Source organism: Apodemus sylvaticus, chromosome 5 (genome assembly GCF_947179515.1).
Source record: "Apodemus sylvaticus chromosome 5, mApoSyl1.1, whole genome shotgun sequence".
Lineage (NCBI taxonomy): Eukaryota > Metazoa > Chordata > Mammalia > Rodentia > Muridae > Apodemus > Apodemus sylvaticus.
The window spans coordinates 102,080,055-102,102,444 of NC_067476.1; the positions used below are offsets into that span (position 1 = coordinate 102,080,055).

At 41.9% G+C, this 22,390-nt stretch overlaps 1 protein-coding gene across 2 annotated transcripts in view; it reads right to left on the reverse strand.

Moving 5' to 3' along the window:
* Window positions 1-21,323, reverse strand: part of Ino80 (INO80 complex ATPase subunit) — a 98,432-nt gene extending 77,109 nt beyond the window's left edge. Inside the window, exons 1-5 of one of the 2 annotated variants that reach the window (XM_052183272.1) lie at window positions 20,809-21,323; window positions 3,428-3,613; window positions 2,622-2,791; window positions 2,442-2,509; window positions 276-440 (exon numbers count right to left, since the gene is read on the reverse strand). In XM_052183272.1, coding sequence (XP_052039232.1) covers window positions 276-440; window positions 2,442-2,509; window positions 2,622-2,791; window positions 3,428-3,570 — 546 coding nt within the window. In that variant the 5' untranslated portion in view covers window positions 3,571-3,613; window positions 20,809-21,323. Of the gene's footprint in view, window positions 1-275; window positions 441-2,441; window positions 2,510-2,621; window positions 2,792-3,427; window positions 3,614-20,517; window positions 20,537-20,808 lie in introns of those variants that run through there. The other variant, XM_052183273.1, reaches the window with a different exon arrangement.
* Window positions 21,324-22,390: the final 1,067 nt, after the last annotated feature.

Below are 22,390 nucleotides of genomic sequence, written 5' to 3' on the forward strand. Positions count from 1 at the left end.
GGAAGCATCAAAAGAGAGGGTGAGTGCCCGGCACAGAGAACAGAATGAGAGGCAGAGGCCATGGCATAAAAGTTTCTTTCTGAAGTGAGGAAAGTGTTCTTGAACTGAGACAGTGATGACGAAAACACACACTACAAATACACTCAGAAAACATTCAATTACCTACTTCTAAAAGCTGGATTTATGTTATGTGAATCCTATCACAATAAAGCTCTTAACAGTTATTATCTCATATAAGGTAAGTGTGGTTGTGAGTGTTCTCTTGAAACTCTCACCTCCTTATCTTTACTATATTTATTTTGGTGAAGTTTCTTATATTTGTGTAATCGAAGCATGTTGTGAAGTTCTTCTCTGCTGAGACTGAGTTCTTCTTCTTCATCATCATCATTGTCTTCACTCTGAGAATCTGCCTCACTGGACTCATCACTTAAAAGAATGCTCTAGAAAAGGGGTGAAAATGGAATATAACTTTTGCTGTGAAGCAATTTCTTTTACAATCCAATTATTTTTTCCCAGATGCTAGAACAATGGCCAAAACAGCCAGAGTACAGTCATTTCTGAGTCTTACACTAATCTTTATTAACTAAAAAACCCTAAATGTTAAATATACAAAGGCAAACAAAAAATTAAGAGTATAACAATAAGGAAAAAGAATATAGCATATAAAGGAACAAAGTCAAAGCAAGGTGTGATGGCTTAAAAGAGAGGAAAAAACTCAAATACCCAGTAGCTCATGAATGGATAAATAAAATGCAGTACATTCAAAAGACTAGGCCCTAAGAAGAAATGAAGTACTAATATACACCACACCATAATAAACCTCAAAGTATTATAGCAAATGAGAAAGCCAGCCACGAAAGCCCACATACTATAATTTAATTTATATGAAATGTCCAGAATGGGCAAATTAATAGAGAGAAAACAGATTAGTAGCCAGCAGGGACTGAAGGACTCTCAGGATGGGAGTGGCCGCTATTGAGCACAGGGCTTCTGTATGAAATGATGAAGTGTTCTGAAATTAGACAACAGTAATTCCCAGAAGTCTGTGAACATATTAAAAGCTACTAAGTGACATAGTTTTAAAGCTTACATTTATGGTCAGTGACTTATATGCCAATTTTTTGAGCCCTCTGAAACAGGGTTTCTTCTGTGTAGCCCTGGCTGTCCTGGAACTCACTCTGTAGACCAGGCTGGTCTTGAACTCACAGAGATCCACTTGCCTCTGCCTCCAGACTGCTGGGAGTAAAGGCATGTACCACTACTACAAGACTACATCTCTATTTTTACTTTTTATATTTAGACTTACTTATTTTCTATGCATTTGGTTCACCTCCACGCGGTTATATGAACTTTATGCATGTTTAGTACCTGCAGAGGTCAAAAGGTACCACACCCCTGGGACTTTAGCTCTGGATAGTTGTGAGACACCATGTATGTGCTGGGAACAGAACCCAAGTCCTCAGCAAAAGCAACTAGTGTTCTGAACCACCTCTCAATTTCTTAAAATATGACAACTAAATATAAAGGTCTCTGTACTTCTAACTTCCTAAAATCTTTTAGAAAGAAAGCAAGTTAGACTTTAAACCCATGAGTCTTAAAGCACATGGTAGTAATAGTAAAGGCTTATATTATAGCAAAAGTAAGAAGTTGTAAATCATTAGGTTTTTTTCTTAATTAAATGTTTTCACATGCTAAGTAAAAAAAGCATTGTAATAGAAAAAAATATCACCCCACCCACTATTTAGTTTGGCCATTCACAGTAACAGCGTAAAAATAAATATTATGTACTCTACCTGCATATGACTGCGACCTGACAATGGGATACACAACAGAACGTAGGCCAGAAGACTCAAGTCTTACCTCTCCCCTAGTCACTGTGCACCAGTCATGCTAACCTCTCCCCCAACACACACCAAGGTCCTTCTTTTTGAATGATTTCTGTGTGTTTTATTTGCGCAAAGGCTCTTACTTTGACATTCACACAGTTCATGCTGATAATTCAGAAAACTGAAGAAATGCTATCTTGAAGTTGTACTTACTTGTTTACACTCTTAATCACTACCTCCCTCTTTAGAATATAAATGATCCAGAGCAGCCTTGTCTACCTATAATAATAGTACACGGCACATGGATGCACTCTGAGCATTGGTTGAATAAAGTACTCAAAAATTCATGAAAACTAAATTAACATTCCTGATTACAAGGTAAGCCAATGAATGGAGGGTCTTATCTGAGAAATTTCTCCTCTTTTCTCAGTGTCTAGTATTTAGTAAAACGCCTACTAAAAATTACTTTGTTGAACTTTCTTTATAAAACAAACTCCAGTATAAAATAACTATCTCTAGAAAACTGTCAATATTCCAGAATGGTCTGATAACTTTCCTTCTAACTATAAACTTAGTAGGTTATTTGGACTGGAAATGTTCTGTCTTATCTCTTACCTTTAGCCACTTTCTGCTTTTCTTCAACTTAGAGAAGTTATATAAATTCCCCTTGTCAGATTTTGATTCTGGATAAAGAAACATAAAGAGTAAAAAAAAAAAACAAAAAACAAAAAAAAATGAACCGCTGACTGCCCCCAAGAGAACTGCAGCCGCAGAGGGCCCCCACTCCACACTGACCTGACTGCAGAACTCCGTTCAGTGCATACGGGTTCAACAACCCAGAACTGCTTGCTCCAGAGGTTTCCCCAAGCAATGAGTTTGGAGGCTCTTCTTTTACTTGTATTAAGGGATCCCCAGACTCAGGCAGTAAGGGAGTATTGTCATCCAGTCCATCTTCACTGTCATCACTACAAATGGAAGAGCAGTAAGCCCATAATTAAAGGTTATCCAACAAAACATATTTGAGCCAAGTGTGATGGCACATGCCTATAAACCTAGCACCTGGTGGAGACAGGAGGATCAGGCATTCAGGGTCAGTTGAGACCAATATCGGCTACACAAGACCTCTCTCAAATATATATACATATATGTGTGCACATACTCTAAGGGGTCAGGCAAGATGGCACACATACCTTTAAACCTTTAAAACCTGTGCTCCAGGGGTAGAGGCAGGAGATCTGTAAGTTCTAGGCTAGTCTGGGCTACATATTGAGACCATGTCTCAAAAAAAAAAAAAAAAAAGGAAGGAAGGGAGGGAGGGAAGCAGGAAGAGAGGGGGGGGGAGGAAAAGGAGGAAGGAAGGAAGGAAGGAAGGAAGGAAGGAAGGAAGGAAGGAAGGAAGGAAGGAAGGAAAAGAAAAGGATTAAGTGATTAAGGCTACTATAAATGAAAACTTAAAGAACAAATAGTCTTTGAAAAATTGTTTTATTTGAAAAAAAGAGGAAGAAAATACTAAAAGTAAAAACCATACAAAATTTAACCTTAAATCCTAAAGACAGGAATCAGAAATGTAATAAAACATTGTCAGAGATAAAATAACACACCTAGAAATATTCCTGTTGAAGATGGCCGATGTTTGTCGCAGAAAATGGTCCAACCGCAAGGCTTTCTCCAGGTACTGAAGATAAAGGGGCTTTGCCAGCTCAGTGCAGCTGCCATCGTCCCCGGCACCCAACTCCGAGGCCATAGAACAAATCTGTCTTCATGCACGAGGGCCTCCAACTGCACAGCTGCAGAATGGAGATAAGTTAAAAAAAAAAAAAAAAAAAAAAAGAATCAAAGATTATTCCTCTTCCCCTTCTCCTGCATGTTTGCCTTCAGCACAAACAGGAATCAGGCTCTCTCAAACACAAGACACTGAGACAACAACAGACTACAGAAAGTTCATTAGACACTGCCTTCCAGTGCACGGGCAAAGTATAGGAACACTATCATCTGCAACACAATTTATAAAGCACTTTCTCAAACAACCCTGAGATTTTATACTCACTTCCTATTTCTCCTCCATTAATTACAAGAATGAATTACAATTAACAAACTGAAGTGCGGAGGGCACTTCACTTTGAGGCACACTGAGCATTGTGCAGAGGACAGTACTTCTTTCCAAAACCACCTTCATTTTATACTTATATTCAGTCAAATGTTTGAAGTATCCTATTTACCAGAATATATGTATTATTAAAGAATTCTACAAAATCTCTTCTCAGAACTGGAATTAAAGTTTTGCTTTTTTAAAAAGCACATGGCTCATAGATTAAGGAGAAGTATAAACTTCCCCAGAGTAGAAAGACTCTGGAAATTCCTTCTTTTAAAAGAAGGAATACTTTTTTTAAAAATCCTATTAGACTCATTCCAATCTATAAGTGAAGAATACTTCAACGTTTATATTGACTCACACTGTCATTTCTAAGGATGGAAAAACTATTACTACTTTTTTTTAAGTTTGGTATATTCTTTATTTACATTTCAAATGATTTCCCCTTTTCTGGCTCCCCACTCCCCGAAAGTCCCATAAGCCCTCTTCCCTCCCCCTGTTCCCCCATCTACTCCTTCCCACTTCCCTGTTCTGGTATTCCCCTATACTGCTGCACTGAGTCTTTTCAGAACCAGGGGAACTATTACTACATTGACAAAGCAACACACCACTGACTGGCCTGATCAGAGGCTCTATATAATCCTGGTTATACTCTGTAAATCAGCTCCTCATAATAGCCTGATGTCCGTGTTTAGTCTACTTATGTGTTCTTGCACACATACATATGCTATAGGGGAAAGACCACTAGTGTGAGAATTTTTATATTATAGGTCTATTACTAGTTCAGAGTTACAGAGTCGTCTTAGCCCGTGAGAGGCCCTAGGTAGGATACCCAGTATCAGAAACTTGTAAGTCCCAATTCTTCACCAACAGCATCCACTACATATAACAAAACCAGGAAGTGCCATCATTAGTCTGACCAGTCTCCACTAGGATATTTTATGCCTTCTCCCTTCAGGTTTGAACTCTAAATGATTTGGTCACTTTATTCTGGTAAATACATCATGAAGCTCTTGATCAGGAAGAGTTAACTATGGAAACTAAGGAGCAAATACAAGAAGAAAAACTGGCTTGACTTCAAACAGCAGGAAGGCAAAAACATTCCACTCAGCCTAAGCCTTAACCTGAAAGCAGTGGTTTTCAACCTTCCTAATGCTGCGACCCTGCAATACATTTCCTCCTGATGTGGTGACCCCAATCACAGAATTATTTTCATTGCTACTTCATAGCTATAATTTTGCTATAATCATACAATTACAAATCATTTTTTAAAGATTTATTGATTATATGTAAGTACACTGTAGCTATCTTCAAACACTCTAGAAGAGGGCATCAAATCTCATTACAGATGGTTGTGAGCTACCATGTGGTTGCTGGGATTTGAACTCAGGACCTCCAGAAGAACAGTCAGTGTTCTTAACCACTGAGCCATCTCTCCAGCCCCTACAATTACAAATCATAATGTAATAATATCTATGTTTCCTGATGATCTTAGGCAATCCCTGTGAAAGGGTCTTCCTAAACTCCTTCAAGGGTTGAGACCATATTATAGTGATCCTAAGGGTTCCCTATAATATGGAAACAGCCTAGCAACTTAACAAGCCATAACCTCCAGCTTACTCAAAGCACGGTGTTCTTGAGATACAAAGTGATGCCTACATTTTAAAAGTGCAGAGCTCCTAGCTAAAAAAGGTTATCCTTTCCAGTGTCAAAGAAAGAAATATACTGTGATAATATATTTTCTTTTTTGTTTTTTTTTTTGTTTGTTTGTTTGTCTTTGTTTTTTGAGACAGGGTTTCTCTGTGTAGCCCTGGCTGTCCTGGAACTCACTCTGTAGACCAGGCTGGCCTCGAACTCAGAAATCCACCTGCCTCTGCCTCCCAAGTGCTGGGATTAAACCACTGCCTGGCTGATTATATATATTTTCTTAATCCTATTTTTCTTCCTTAATGAAACCTGCATGCTATTTCTCAAATGAAATATACAGTCATTCCTAAATGTACAGAGGATACTGATTTTAGAATCCCTGCAAAACCCATAGTCATGGGTGCGTTCACATTAAAACAGCACATAATCTGTTTATAACCCTCATATATCTTATTTACTGTGAACCCCTCAGCTATTTTTCTCTAATACGCTGCAAACGCTACACAAATATTTACACAGTATAGGAAGTATATAACTAGAAAAAAATTCTACATAGTCAAACTTTTCCAAGTATTTTTGAATTTGGATGAATCTTCAAAACAACCTTGAACATCAGACATGATGTTCAAAAGAAAGAGCACTAAAACCAGCAGCATCTCAGTTGGAGATGTAGCGTGGATGGAACAGTTCCTGTCTTGCACAAACCCTGTTCAATTCCCAGCACTACACGAAGGAAGCATGGTACCATATGCCTGTAATCCCAGAACCAGAAAAGTAGAGCAAGGAGGATCAGAAGTCCAAGGTTATACTCAGCAACACAGCTCAAGGCCAGCTTATGTACATGGGAACATATTTCAAAAAACAACACCAAACAAAAAAAGGGCTAGTCCGATGTCTCAACAGATAAAAGTGTGTGCCTGCAAGCCTGATGACCTGAGTTCAATCCCAAGGATATACATGGTGGAAGAAGAGAACCAATTCCCACAAGCTGTCTTCTATCCTCCATAATTATGCTATAGAGTGGGCACACACATGCTTGCCCCCAGATATAAATAAATAAATAAATAAATAAATAAATAAATAAATAAATAAATAAATAAATGTTGATTTATAAAAACTTGGGGTCTAGAGAGATGGCTCAGTGGTTAAGAGCACTGTCTTCCCTTCCAGACGTCCTAAGTAAAATTCCCAGCCACCACATGGTGATTCACAACCACTAGATCTGATGCCCTCTTCTGGTGAGCAGATGTACATGCAGACATAACATCCACGAACATCAAATAATAGTTTTTAAAGAATTTAAAGAATGTCACTATTAAAAATAAATAAATAAATAAATAAATAAATAAATAAATAAATAAATAAATAAAAAACGGGCTGGGTGGTGGTGGCGCACGCCTGTAATCCTAGCACTCTGGGAGGCAGAGGCAGGTGGATTTCTGAGTTCGAGGCCAGCCTGGTCTACAGAGTGAGTTCCAGGACAGCCAGGGCTATACAGAGAAACCCTGTCTCAAAAAAAAAAAAAAAAAAAAGGAGCTGGAGAGATGGCTCAGTGGTTAAGAGCACTACTGACTGCTCTTCCAGAGGTCCTGAGTTCAAATCCCAGCAACCACATGGTGGCTCACAACCATCTGTAATGGGATCTGATGCCCTCTTCTGGTGTGTCTGAAGACAGCTACAGTATACTTACATATAATAAATAAATCTTAAAAAAAAAAAAAAAAAAGAAAGAAACCAAAGCAGGGCATGATGGCACTCACCTTTAATTCCAGCACTTCTAGAGGCAGGTAGATCTCTAAGATTTTGAGGCCAGCCTGGTCTACAGAGCAAGTTCCAGGACATGGCTGTTATACAAACTCTTGTCTTAAAAAAAAGAAAAGAAAAATGGCTGAAGAGATGGCTCAGAGGTTAAGAGCACTGGGTGCTTGCTCTTCCTGAGCTCCTGAGTTCAATTCCCAGCAATCACACATTTGCTCACAACCAATCTATGATGAGATCTGGTGCCCTCTTTTGGCCTGCAGGCATGCATGCAGGCAAGATGCTGTATACATAATAAATAAATCCTTAAAATAGAAAAACCAAACCAAACAAAAACAGGGCAGAAGCAACAAATCCTAATGGATCGTGCCAATGGAAAGCACGCTCAGTATCCAGGCTGGCACAACTTGTTTCTGTTAACAGTTACCACTCCTTATCTATGGGTCGCTATTCTTTATCACATATATTTCCTGTATCAATTCTATAATTGGTCATTTCTCCAAGCAGCTTTAATTGCTGTTCTATTGCAAACAAACAAACAACCCCAAATGACCAAGACAACGTAAAGAAAAGCATTTAAATGGTGGCTTGCTTACAATTGCAGAGGGTTAGTCCATGATCATCATAGCAAGGAATACAGAGGAAAACAGGAGGGCATAATGCTGGACCAACAGCTGAGAGCCTGTATCCTGATCCAGAGGCAGAAGCAGAAAGAGAATGGAACTGGACCTAGTGGGGGTTTTGAGACCTCAAACCCATCCTCCAACAACAAGGCCACACCTCTTAATCCTTTCTACACAGTCCACCAACTGGGAACCAAACATTTAAATATATGAAGCTATGGGGGCCAGTCTCACATTCTCCTTAGAACCACAACATCATAGCCGTTGTTCCTTTTACTGAAGATAAAACATACAGGCACTATCTGGGTAATAATAGTGCACAACTTTAATCCCAGTCCTCGGGCATCAGAGGTAGTTGGATCTCTTGAGTTAGAAGCCAGCCTGGTCTATGGAGTTCCAGGACAGCCAGGAATACACAGAGAAACCCTATCTTGAAAAACCAAAGAGCTGGAAAGAGAGTTCAGCAGCTAAGAGTATTGGTTATTCTTCCAAATGTCCTGAGTTCAATTCCTAGCCAGCTAATGGTGGCTCAGAGTGTAATGGGATCAGATGCCCTCTGTCCTGCAGGCATACATGCAAATCGAGCACTCATATACATAAATAAAATTTAAAATCTTAAAAAACAAAACAAAAAAAGATCTAGGCATTAGGTGTACTACATGGTGTCATTATGTAACTTTAATACAGCATGGATGTGTTATATATGCCCATATGTCTCTAAGTATAGTAATCTGTATATTAAGCTGAGCAGGTTCATACTGCAATGACCCCCTTTCCTTGCCTGCCTATATATTCCCACTGCAAAGCTGGGCATGAAGGCACACACACCTTTAATCCCAGCACTTAGGAGGCAGGGGTAAATGGATCTCTGAGTTCAAGGTCAGCCTGACCTACAGATTGAGTTCAGGACATCCAGAGAAAAAAACATGTCTTGGGGGGAAAACAATTTCCATTTCAACAGTGAGCAGCCTGTGTCCAATTAATTATTCATTTAGTTAGTTGTCCAACTGCAGTATGCACGCAACCTGCAGCCCTACGAAATACAACTTTATCACTTATGACTGCCCTGGTAACCAGCAAGGTGGCTCAGAGAGTAGAGGCATCTGCTGTCAATCTGACAACCTTAGTTCAATGTCAAGGATCCAGAGTGGAAGGAGAGAACCAACTCCTCAAATTATCCTCTCATGTTCCCTCACATACACACTGTAGCAGATATATGTGCACAAACACAAAAGTAAACCAGGGTATAACAATGTTTATGAGTATCCGGTTTATATATACTCATTTGTCTCAGACTTCATTCCTTTTCAAGGTTAAAAACTTGTATGTACACGTGTGCAGTGGCAGTGTCTCCCTCTATCTCACTCCATCTTTATCCTTTTGTATGTCTAAGATTGTGCATAATATGAGTGTGTGCCATGGGTATGTGGAGATCAGTGCTTTACAGATTTGGGGATCTAAGTTAGACTGTTGGGCAAGTATTTCTATCTACTGAGCCATCTCAATGGCCTCTCCAACTTATTGTGGAGACAGGGTTCTAAGGGAACCTGGAATTTTCCAATTTAGTAGATTAGTGTGTTAATCCTGCTATGTATTGTGATGCAGAATTCTGTACCAGAAGGGCTAGGCCTGCGAGTAGATTCTCACGTTTACCAGTCTTTGTTGTGCAAACCTTGTTCCTTAATTTAATATTGTTTTGAGATTTGGTTTGCAGAAAATGTATTATAATGCTAAATACTGACCCAGACTGACTCAGGGACTCCTAGCTGAAGCTAGGCTATGTAACCAATGTCCCCCAAGTTATCCCTGATTGGTGAATAAAGATGCCTACAGCCTATAGCAGGGCAGAAGAGAGATAGGTGGAGTTTTGGTTCCTGGGCTGGGAGGTCGAGGCAGGAGACCATGAGGAAGAAAAAGCATGCCCTGAAGGCTGGCCAAAAGGAGTACAGAGTAGCCGAGGTAGAACATGAAAAATTATAACTTGGGGTTATTGGGAGGAAGTAGATACTAATAGCTTAGAGGGTAAATATCTGCCCAGCTCTAGAGCTTTAAAGGCTCAAAAATATAAAGGTTCAAAACTACCTTCTGCTCTAGTAACCTTCTTTATTTTATATATTGGCTATTTTGTTCAAGTACACGTTGTGTACATGTTCATATGCTCATGGCAAGAGTATGATGGCCAAAGGGTAACCTTCACTGTTGGTTCTCTCCTCCCACCAACAGTGGATGGAGGGAGATGATCAACCTGGATTCAAAAGCCTTTAACCACTATGCCAACTCTCCAGCCACAGGTATCACTAAAGGCCATTAAGTATTTGTCTTTCAAGCAGTTTTAATTTTCCAAGATTTGTTTTTACCAAATTTACAATTAATATCCTATTTCACTCTAAAGATAGATAGAACTCAAAGCCTCACACATAGTAGCTAAATATTCTATCACACCATAGGAGTCATATTCATCTTTAAATGAAAATCCCAGCATTGCATTCATCATTTTCTACAAACTCCCTGTATGCTCAATCTGTTTGGGTTTTGTTGTTGTTGCTGTTGTTGTTTGAAGTATAAACACTTGAAATCATTAAAAGTCTAAAACCAAAACCAGAAATAGTGTGGCTCATACTTGCAATCACTGCACTAGAAGGGTAGGAGCATCTAAAATTCAAGGTCATCCTCTGCTACATAACAGGTTCAAGGCCAGCCTAGACAACAAGGGACCTTGTCTAAAACAACTAGTTTGGGTCCAGCTTTTCAGTTTAAATCTGAGATGCCCAGAGAGGAAAGGTGCCTTGTCAAAGACACACAGTAAGCCTGCTAGTGGTGGCTCATGGCTCTAATCCTAGCACTCAGAAGGCAAAGGCAGATGCAGATGATCTCCTAAGTTCAAGGCCAGCCTGGTCTATAGAGCAAGTTCCAAGACAGTCAGGGCTACACAAAAACCCTATATCAAGAAAAGAGGAAAAAAAAAGATTTTAGTTTTGAGTGTGTGTGCTGTCAGGAGTACTACAGACTGAATCAAGGACAACTGAGCTGCACTTCTAGACACATTCATTTTATAATTTTAATTTTTTTCCTTAAACTTTATTTACTGTATATACACACATCTGAATGTAGAGGAAAGCACAACTTTTGGAAGTCGGCTCTCTCCTTCCACTGCACGTCTGGGGATCTAAGTCGTGCTGATAGAACCCACTCTGACCTGCCAGCAGCTGGTCGGGCCAAACTATGCTTTCCATGTTCTGGGGAATGACTTTCCATTGGCCTTTCTGACAATATATCTGAACAACATTCATGAGGATAATCACTGTTCATATACTGTTTAATCCTACAGATGTTTACTCTATTTTTCTGTTTCCACATTTTATTCTACTTATCAACTAATTTCGGAGAGAAGCCACCACACACAAAACTGGAGTAACTCACTTGTTCATGTGCATTGGTGTTTTGCCTGCATGTATCTCTGTATGAGGGTGTTGGATCCCCTAGAACAGGAGTTACAGTTGTGGATGCTGGAATATGAACCTCAGCCCGCAGCTGCTGAGCCATCTCTCCAGCCATATCACATGTTTTTTCACAGGATGAAAGAATATTAGTAGCAGCATTTTTGATGGTTTGTTTGAGACAGGGTCTCATGCTCTGTTGCATTCTCTCTGTATAACAGGCTGGCTTTGAACTCTGAGATCCACCAACCTCTGCTTCCCCACTCCTGCGATAAGGCTGAGATAGATACCCAGCTTTTGCAGAATTATTTCTAAAGATAAAACTAAGATACAGAAAACTCCATGCTATACCAGTTGCTCCCTTACTACATAAGAAATAATTCCCTCTCATCTAGAGCAAAACTGAGAGTTACAGCCACTGGGGTAATTATTTCCTAAATGAAGACAAGAACTAATATTCACTGATATGTTTAGTACTTAACACGTGATTTAGCTGAGCAGCAGTGGCACAGACCTTTAATTCCAGCACTCTGGGAGGCAGAGGCAGGGGGATTTCTGAGTTCGAGGCCAGCCTGGTCTACAGAGTGAGTTCCAGGACAGCCAGAGCTACACAGAGAAACCCTGTCTCGAAAGAAAACACACACACACAAAAACCCCAAACAACAACAGCAAAAAGAATTTCTCTACTTAATGCAGCCTGGCCCAGGCTGTCCTAGAACTTTTGGAAATCCTACTACTGCCTCTGCCTCGCCAGTCCTAGAATACGGCTGTGCCATCATAATTAACAGGTTTTTGCCATTATTGAGTTTGGGGTTTCGCTGTTTTTTTCCCTCTGGGGTAGTAGACATTTAATTTTATGATGATAAAGCATCAATCTCATGTGCAATCGGCCATCCAGCTGCCTTTAAGGGGCATCAGTGCATCTCCACGGCTGCCACAGGACCCTTTCAGGATAACCCAGTAAAATATGCACCCTGAATTTAGTCAGGTTGACTCTTTTTTTTTTTTTAAAGTGCTGTTTATGATTTGTTTTTGTTGCTTTTAAACGCATTAGTGTTTTTCCTGCATGTCTGTCTGGGTGAGGGTGTCAGATCTTGGAGTTATATACAGTTGTAAGCTGCCATGTGGTTGCTAGAAAATTGAACCTGGGACCTCTGGAAGAAGAACCAATGCTCTTTACCACTGAGCATCTCTCCAGCCCTCAAGCTGATTCTTAACACCTTCATTTAAAAGGTCTCAGCAATCTGAATCCAATGAAGCCGTCAAAATAAAAACATTCAGCTAACACGGCAACCTTAAACTGAGGAGCCTCCACCATCCGAGTACTGGGATTATTACTGCAGGTTTTTTTGGTTTTGTTGTTGTTCTTGCTGTTTGGTTTTTAATCTTATGAGTGCATGCCTAGTGGAGACCAGAAGGGGGCATGGGATCCCCTGGAACTAGGGTAAAGGATAGCTGTAAGCAGCCTTGTAGATGCAGAGAACAGAACCTGGGATCTCTACTAGACAGCAAGTACTCTTAATCACAGAACCACCTCTCCAGCCCCAAACAATGGTTCTTAAAACATGATTTCAGTAGGCATCCCTGCCTGGCCTTGAACTCATTTTTTTCCCTAGATTTATTTATTTTATGTATGTGAGTACACTATAGCTGTCTTCAGACACACCAGAAGAGGGCATCAGATCCCATTACAGATAATGTGGTTGCTGGGAATTAAACTTAGGACCTTTGGAAGAGCAATGAGTGCTCTTAACCACTGAGCCATCTCTCCAGACCCTTGAACTCATTTTCTAATCCAAGCTGGTCTCCAACTCCATGCAATCTTCTAGCCTCAGCTTCCAGGAGCTGGAAATTACAGGCACTCACTGCCACACCTAGCTATTAAACCCAAGTCTTTTAATTTGAGCAATCTGGCTCTGAACTCAGTGACCTTAAACTTTTGGTCCACCTGCAGCCATCTCCAGAGTGCTGGGATTAGAGATGTGTGTCTCCACACCTATTTTATGTGTTAATATGGGTCAAATCCAAGACTTTATACATGGTAAATAAGCACTCAACCGAGATGTATCACCAGACATATATACTACATACCAGGCTCTCTCTAAACTATCCCTGGATGTCAGTGGATGACTTTGAATTCCTGGCTCTCCTGCCTCCACCTGCCAGAGCTGGGATTATAGCTATGTGCCACCACAGCCACTTTACAGAAAAGCATTTTATAAAAAAAAACAACAAAAAAAAAAAAACAAAAAAAAAAAACTAAAGTTTAAAGTTTTCGGTAAGATTTTTATTGCTTTTGAGTTTGTTTTGAGGGTGGTGACTGTTTTTTGAGTCAGAGTGTATTGTCTGGTTAACATAGAACTTGTTAGATAAATTGGCTTCAAAATTGCAGTGATTCTCCTGCTACTACTCCAATTTAAGGTTGTAGGTGTACACAATACCCTGCAAAACCATACAACTTCACTGTTGGGGAATTAAATACCAGCGTCCAGCATTCCAGGCAGATATCCTACTCAACACGTTAAGGAAAAGTCATTCAATGTGATGCTTTAGGTAACACCCATCAGGTTAAGAATCCAGCTGTGCTGGGCGTGGTGGCACACTCCTGTAATCCCAGCACTTGGGAGGCAGAGGCAGGCGGATTTCTGAGTTCGAGGCCAGCCTGGTCTACAGAGTGAGCTCCAGGACAGCAGGGGCTACATAGAGAAACCCTGTCTCGAAAAACCAAAAAAAAAAAAAAAAAAAAAAAAAAAAAAAAGAATCCAGCTGTATCAATTCAATACTCAGCTGTTCATGATACAAATTTTCTTAGGGCAAAAAAACAAAACAAAAAACCAATCAATCATTAAGAACCTTGATGCTATGTAAAGACTGCCTCCTGTATAAGATCAGCACAGAAGAGAAAATAATCTGAGAAGTCCGATATGAAAAACATTGAATGTGATCCATATTTTTAATAGACTAGAGGGAAAAATTAACTGTATGGCATGCTTTTATAACTATCATAACAAGGACTGGGAGTCTGTGAATGGGTTCTAGAGCATAGTTCTTACATTTTTGCCTTTATGTGCCCTGACACCCTTTGCAATCTAATAAAACCTGCTGTGTTAACCACTTCTCAGAATAACATGTCAGTTCTAAGTGCTAGGGATCTAATTAGTTCCCTGTGCACACTAGGCAAGCACTATATAACTGAACATAGGATATAATATTTTTGTTTTGATTTTTCAAGGCAGGGTTTCTCAGTGTATCCCTGGCTGTCCTAGAATTCACTATGTAGATCAGGTTGGCCTCAAACTCAGAGATCTGCCTGCCTCTGCCTTTCAGGTGCTGGGACCAAATGCATACACCACCACAACTGGCTCAGAATATGACTTTTAAATGTATAAAATATAACATATACATAAAATGTGTTGACTTAAAAAATTAGCATTTTATTACTGAGTTTAGTAACAAGTAGAGGTATTACAGCCAATAAGCCTTACAGTGTGCTGCGTACATTAAGAATTGAAGAAAATGCTTATTCACCTACATGTTATTAAGATGTAAATTGTTTCCACCCAAATTCAGAACCTAACTCTTGCCCTAGAGTGGGAACTGTAGCTTGGTGATTAGGGCACTTGCCTCCCATATATGGCACATGAGGTTGAATCCCTAGAACTGTCAGATCAGGTGCAATGAGGAGAGAGTGAGGCAAGGAAGGAGGGAGAGAGGGAGAAGCTACAGAGTCCTAGACCAATGGTTTCCATAACAAAAACCATTGTGATTGTTGACTATTAGGTCATGTTTACAAGATGAACCTGAATTCTTATAGAAAAAGAGCCAGTGACCATGTAGGGGAGAACCTGGAAGTACAGTTATGATGACACTGGTTTTGGGTTGGCGATATAGTTCAGTTGGTAGACTGCTCACCAGGCCCTGGATTTTAACCCCATCACCAAACTGGGTGTGGTAGCGCTGGTCTGTAATCCTAGCTCTTTGGAGATGGCAGCATAAAACCAAGAATTCAAGTTAGCCTCTACTGACAGCCTACAAGAGAACTTACCTCAAACAAACAAAAATGTTCTTTAACATGTCTGGGAAATTAAAAAAGAGAACACTGCCACTTACTGGCCATCTGATTTTTCTGAATATTATTTTGTTTTTTTGTTGTTTTTTTTTTTTTCCGAGACAGGGTTTCTCTGTGTAGCCCTGGCTGTCCTAGAACTCACTCTGTAGACCAGGCTGGCCTCGAACTCAGAAATTTGCCTGCCCCTGCCTCCCAAGTGCTGGGATTAAAGGCATGCACCACCACCACCTAGCCTGAATATTATTTTGTCATATGTTAAATAGGAATAAATACCAACCAAATTTAGTGAAAATTCAAAAGATAAGGTCTCTACCTTGCTAACTAGCTTATTATTTACTTACTAAACAAACTTATATATAAATCTATTTAATACTTAAATATATTACTAAATATATTTACTCATTTATGTAATTTTTTTATTCTAGACAGGGTATCTCTTCAAAGCCCTGGCTATCCTGGAACTCACTCTCTAGACCAGGCTGGCTTCACACTCAAAGATCTGAGTAGTGGTACTATAGCTATACACAACTACCCAGCTCATTTACTTAACTGACCTAGAGACAAGGTCTGAAATAACCCACGCTAGCTTCAAGCTTTGGATCCTTACATGAAATGGGACCATGCCCAGTATATTTGCTGGGGCTCAAATGCAGGACTTTGGGCAGAACAGGCAAACACCCTTTCTAACTGAATCCCCAGCACTAACCGGCTTGGCCTGGGGTTTAATACCAATGCTTCATCTCTCCTCATCTTCTGGATGATACCAAAAATTCTGAGGTTTAATAGTCAACTTTAAAAACTGTCTTCAGCCTTTAATCTCAGCACTTGGGAGGCAGAGACAGGTGGATCTCTGTGTGTTCAAGGCCAACCTGATCTACAAAATGAGTTCTAGGACAGACAGTGAAACTTTGTCTCAAAAAATCAAAATAAATAAATCGATAAGTATTGTCTTCAGGATACCAAGTGGCTCAGAGCCTGGCCCTTGGTGATGGCGCATGCCTGTAATCCCAGCACTCTGGGTAGCAGAGGCAGGTGGATTTCTCAATTCAAGGCCAGCCTGGTCTGCAGAGTGAGTTCCAGGACAGCCAGGGCTATACAGAGAAACCCTGACTCGAAAAAAACAAATCCAAAAAACAAAAAACCCAAGTGGGCTCAGAAAGTAGAAGTGCTTACAGAACTCACTACATAACCAGGATGGACTTTGAGCTTAGAACTTTTGATTCTGGGGCTAGAGAGACGGCTTAGCAGAGTAAGAGGCTGCTCTTCCAGAGGACCTGAGTTCAATTCCTAGCACTCACAAAGCAGTGCACAACTGTCTGTAACTCCAGCTGCAGCAACCTGACATCCTTATATAGATATACATGCAGGCAAAACCTCAATGCACATAAAATAAGAATAAATTGTTTAAAAAAACAAAAAAAACAAAAAACAAAAAACAGCCCAGCACTTGGGAGGCAGAGTCTTAGGCCAGCCTAATCTACAAAGCAAGTTCCAGAACAGCCAAGGCTACACAAAGAAACTCCGTCTTGAGAAACCAAAAATAAACAAATTTTTTAAATGCTGGGCAGTGGTAGGTAGCACTTGTCTCAAATCCCAGTAGGCAGATTTCTGAGTTTGAGGCCCGCCGGGTCAACAGAGGGGGTTCCAGAATAGCCAGGACTAAGAAGAGAAACCCTGGTTTTTGGTTTAAAAAAAAAAATGAAAACAAAAACAAAAACAAAACCTTTTCCTTCTCTTGGCTTCAGGCTCCTATGTATTCAAAATATAAGCATGTATCACCAGTGTTTTGGGGTTGTTGTTATTTTGGCAAAGGATGGTGCTAGGATCAAATCCAAGGCCCTGAATATGTTCTCTACCACTGAGGCACACCAGTCAAGTCAGAGAATTTTTTTCCAGTCAGGTTCTCAGTCAAAAGAAAAACTATGTTCAAAACCGGTTTGAGAACTGGCAACATGGTTAAGGGGGCAAAGACACCTGCCTCCAAACTGAATGACCTTAGTTTGACCTCAGGAACCTACAAGGTAGGAATAAAAAAAAGACTTCGCAAGTTGTGCAAATTGTCCTCTGACTTCCACACCTGTGATATGGTACGTACACATAAATACACATACTGAATAAAAGTAAATGTGTGTGTGTGTTTAACTTGTGTTCAAACTTGGTTTGAATTCTTCTCAAAATGCAGAGCAAGAGTTGTCACCCTGTGGATCCAACCTCTCTGGGAGTAAAGACCCTTTCACAAGGGTTGCCTAAAACCATCAGAAAAAACGATGCTTAAATTACAATTCATAACAGTTGCTACAGTTATGAAGTAGCAATGGAACTAACTTTCTGACTGGGTCACTTCCACATAAACAGTATAACGGGCTGAAGCACCAGCAAGTTTGAGACCCACTGATACAGAGGAAAGAACACTGGAAACCAAAACAATAAGATTTAATCCCTTAGAAACAAAATTCATTTTAGAATATAGACACCAGGCAAGATGGCTCAAAACTGGGACTGCAGAAAACCTGAGGGTGCCATGGTTCACAGAAAGTTCCAAGCCACCTTGGGCTACAACATTATGTGGCCCTGTTTTACACGCCCCCTTACTCAAAAAGATATGCAGATTTTACTAAGCACACACATAGATCACTTACTGACAAAGATACACTCTAAGAAATGTGACCTTGAGCTATTTCTGTTGTCATGTAAACACTATACAGTGGGCTTATACAAAGGTATGAACTACTACACTCCTGGGCTATGTGGCAAAGACATGGTTCTATGTGTAGTTCAGGAGTACATAGTGATTGCTTGGTACCCTGGAGGCTGGGTGCAGTGCTGCTCTCCTACACCAAAACTCAAAGATGCCAAATGATGCACTGTTTGACATATGCACACATCTGCACATACTTTAACTCACCATTAGGTTGTTTAAATGTGACATAAGATAAGCATGATATGAATAGTTGTTTAGGAAATAGTAACATGGAAAAAAAAATTTGTTCAGAACAGTCCTAACCACCACAGACCTGAGACAAGAGAGACAGATGCAACGTGACCAGTGCTCAGACAGGCTGAGGGGCACAGGGTCTGTAAGCAGGGCAGGCAGCCCCAGCACCCTGGGCCCACATACCCTCATGAGCCTGTTCATTAGAGGGCTAGGTCCAAAGCAAACTCAAGTTCTGCTTTTTTAAAAGTTTTGAAGGTTTTAGCCCAAAGTTGATTAAGTACAAAGATGCAGAAGCCAAGGCCAAGAAACACCAACTTATCAATCTCCAATTGCTGTTTTATAGAAAGAGGGTGCTTGTGAATTTCCAGTGTAAAAGAAAACCAGATAGCCCATACCTTTATTAGGAGGGAGAGGCAAGAGAATTATGAGTTCAAAACTACACTGGCTCATAAAAAAAAAAAAAAAAAAAAAAAAAAAAAAAAAACAGAATAAGGAGCTGAGACATTTCAGCATTAAGAGTGCTTCCTGCTCTCACAGAAGACCAAGGTTTGGTTCCTAGCACCTACATGGTGGCTCACAACCACCTGTAACTCTAGTTCCAAGGGACCTGATACTTTCTTCTAACTGACCTTCCTGGGCTCCGGCACACACACAAGTACATCATAGACTCAGGTTCACATACGTACACATAAATCTTAAAAAAAAGTTATCAGCAATAAAAGAAAAGTAACAGAGTTTACTATATATGAACCTCAAACATGTTACATGAAAGCAGCTAGTACGCTGGACAGCGGTGGTACTCGCCTTTAATCCCAGCGCTTGGGAGGCAGAGGCAAGCAGATTTCTGAGATTGAGGCCAGCCTGGTCTACAGAGTGAGTTCCAGGACAGCCAGGGCTACAGAGAAACCCCGCCTCAAAAAGACCAAAAAACAAAAAAAAGAAAGCAGCTAGTAAAATGTAGATACATATTTTAGCATCCCTTTAGGTAAGGATGGAAAAATCAAGCACAGCACATATGTTGCACACCTTTAACCCCAGCACTCAGGAAGCTTAGGCGGACGGCTATCTGTGAGTTGCAGGATAACCTGGTCTACATAGTCAGTTGCAGGGCAGCTAGCGCTACATTATGAAACCCTGTCTCATTTAAAAAAGAAAAATAGAAAATAGATTTTTACCAACTGCTGTGGAAAGAGGAAAAAGAGTGATATTTAAGCTTCTATACCTTCTAAAGTCAATGTTAAACGGTGGTGATAGTTGTATAACTCTGCACATACTAAAATTTTCTGAATTGTGCCTGATTCACTTGAGTTGCAATCATTATCTGATAATGGAGTTACTCCTGCGTGGGGGGGAGGAAGGGGGGAAGGTGGGAGCCGGAGATGGAAGTGCACACTTATAATCTCAGCACCTTGGAGGCTGAAGCAGGAGAATATCAAGTTCCCGGCCAACCAGGCCAAAAGCAAAAACAAACAGAAAAAAGGAGAAGAAAAAAAAAAAAAACAGACAAGACCGGAAGGAAGGAAGCATCAATAAGCCAGAGTGAAAATTAGGAATGTAAATCATGTGTCACTAACTGGGAAAACCAAGCTCATCACAAGCGATGTTTTAAGGAGTTCAACTTCCAAATTCCTTCCCGATTCCTAAGACGTACAATAATGTAAATCAGAGTCCTGAGCACAGTTGGTTCTTAACTAAAATAGTTAAAAGCCGTCTTCGGCAATATCCAACTTCTAAACTGTAGGGGGCTTCCATCCTCCGTGATTACGGAAGTAGTACTTTTCATCCGCAAGCGCAAGAAGGAATTGTCAAACTAAGATGACACTTGCTTAGATGCACTGCAAAAGCCTCAAAAACCCAGAAGTGGTGTCACAGACACATTTCTAAGTCTGTGCACGTGTCAGCCTGTCCCCATCTAACACCAACTAGCAACTTGCATCATTCACCCGTATCGTGGCTCGCTCTCCATAAACTGATACTCTATCAAGCCCATAGATCTCATTCGTTAAAATTGACAGGTAGAACCCTCACCCGGTTCCTAGTCCAACCCAACAAGCCTCCGCCCTGCCCCTCCCCACATCCAAACCCACACACGTGTTAGACCGACACCGCCCCACCGGGTCCCACGTGCACCTGGTCTAACACTCCCCACGTGTGGGTGCTCCACGGGCTTCCTCGGGTAGCTGAGGTCACCCATAACCCCAGAGATTCAGAGGTACGACTGAAAAGCCGAGGCCCAGGTCTCTGAGGTCCCAACCCTATGGGGAGTGTCCACACCCATCCTCTCGACTAACCCTAACAAATCCAAGGGCCGGGGGCGACGGCCCCTTTAAGAAGCGGCCCAGTCGTCGCCCGCAGAGAGGGGCGCATAGGGGCCTACACTACACCCCCTCCGTCCACCCGCCCACGTCTACTCAACCTCACCTCGGGCCGAGGGGCCCCGCCGCCGCGGCGGCGGCGGAGGGGGGGCGGGGTGCGGGCGGGGTCCGGAGGGGGGGGTCGCCCCGCCGACTGTGGAGCCGCGGTTCGCTCTCTGAGGCCGAGGGACGGTGACTGCGTTGGACGGGAACGCTCCTAGCTCGCTCCCTCGGCGGCTCCTGGGACCCCAAGATGGCGGCGGCGCTGAGGCGGCTGCGGGCGCTGGGCCGGCGGCGGCGGCGGCCACTTTCACTCACTGAGAGGAGCGGAGCAGGGACACGGGGAGCCATGGCGGGGGGGAGGAGAGGCGCCATAGCCAGGCCAGAACAATCGAGCAGGTACTCGGCTGGCTTACCCCTGCCCCGCCCACGCTCACTGCTAGTCGCTAGCCCGTGTCCACCGACAGTGCCGCTACGGTCGGCCTCGTGCAGCTTGTACCCCGCCGCTGCCGCCTGACGCCCCGCGCGGACCGGGGTTCTGGGGGAGACCCTCATCTATACTATCTGAGTGCAGATTGGTCGAGGCTGGGACTGGCGAAGATTGCCGAAAGGCGACGGGGAGGAGGAGGAGGATGTCATCGCTAGAGTGAGCAAGCAGATCTCGCGGGAGGAAATGTCGCGAGAGCTCAGCGGCCCTGCAACCGCCGAAGAAAGGTTACTTTTTCCGGAAGTAACGTCAATGGAAACCGCCCAAGATCCTGGGAATAATTTTGTTCTTGCCGGCGGGAGGGGCTGCTTGGCGTTCTCTCTGGAAGTTATCTCCAGGTAGTGGGTCTACCCTGAAACCAGCTTGGGCAGGGATGAGTCCTTGTACGAGCCAACTTGGAGACGTCTCCTTGTCGTCTTCCTGACGACGCTGTCCACCTTCAGCGCAAGACTGTTGGCGCAGAGGCGCTTTCACCTTCCATGCACTTTCCTTTTCCCCAATGGGGTGAGTCGCCCTGCCTACACTTGAGCAACCGCGGGATTGGGGAGGGAGGGGCGGGGTTGTTTCGTTATTTTATCTGGGTTTGTTTGTAGACCGAGTCTCTCTAGCCTAGGCTAGCGTCAAGCTCGGGGAATGCCTCCTGCCTCGTCCTCCCGAGTACTGAGATTACAGTGTGCGACATCATGCCAACTTCTGGACTGAATCCACTCGTTTCCAAGACGTATAAGGAATTGTTGAACTTCACCCCTTGGTTTTCTGCAAGAATCACTTGTTGGGTTTAATATTATCTATTTTGTCTGTACTGTGCCTTGAGCAACTCCAAATTGGATCCAAGTTGAATCCTTTGGAGCTGAACTGCTTAAAATTAAAGACTAGAAAATGAAACAAAGAGAAGAATGTCTTTTTTATTTTTTAATGTCTCTTGGTCTCGATGTGCCTTAAGTTCAGGAGAAGAGTGTCCGTAAACGAGACCACAAATTTTCACAAAGTTTAACAGTGACACTTATTTTATAAGAGGGTCTGGCGAGACAGATCAGCAGTCAAAGGCACTGTCACCAGTTCTGACAACCTGACCTGAACCCACATGATACAGGAAGAGAGCTGACTCCTGCTTGTTGTCCTCTGACCACCACATACATGCTGTAGCGTTTGCCTGTGGTAT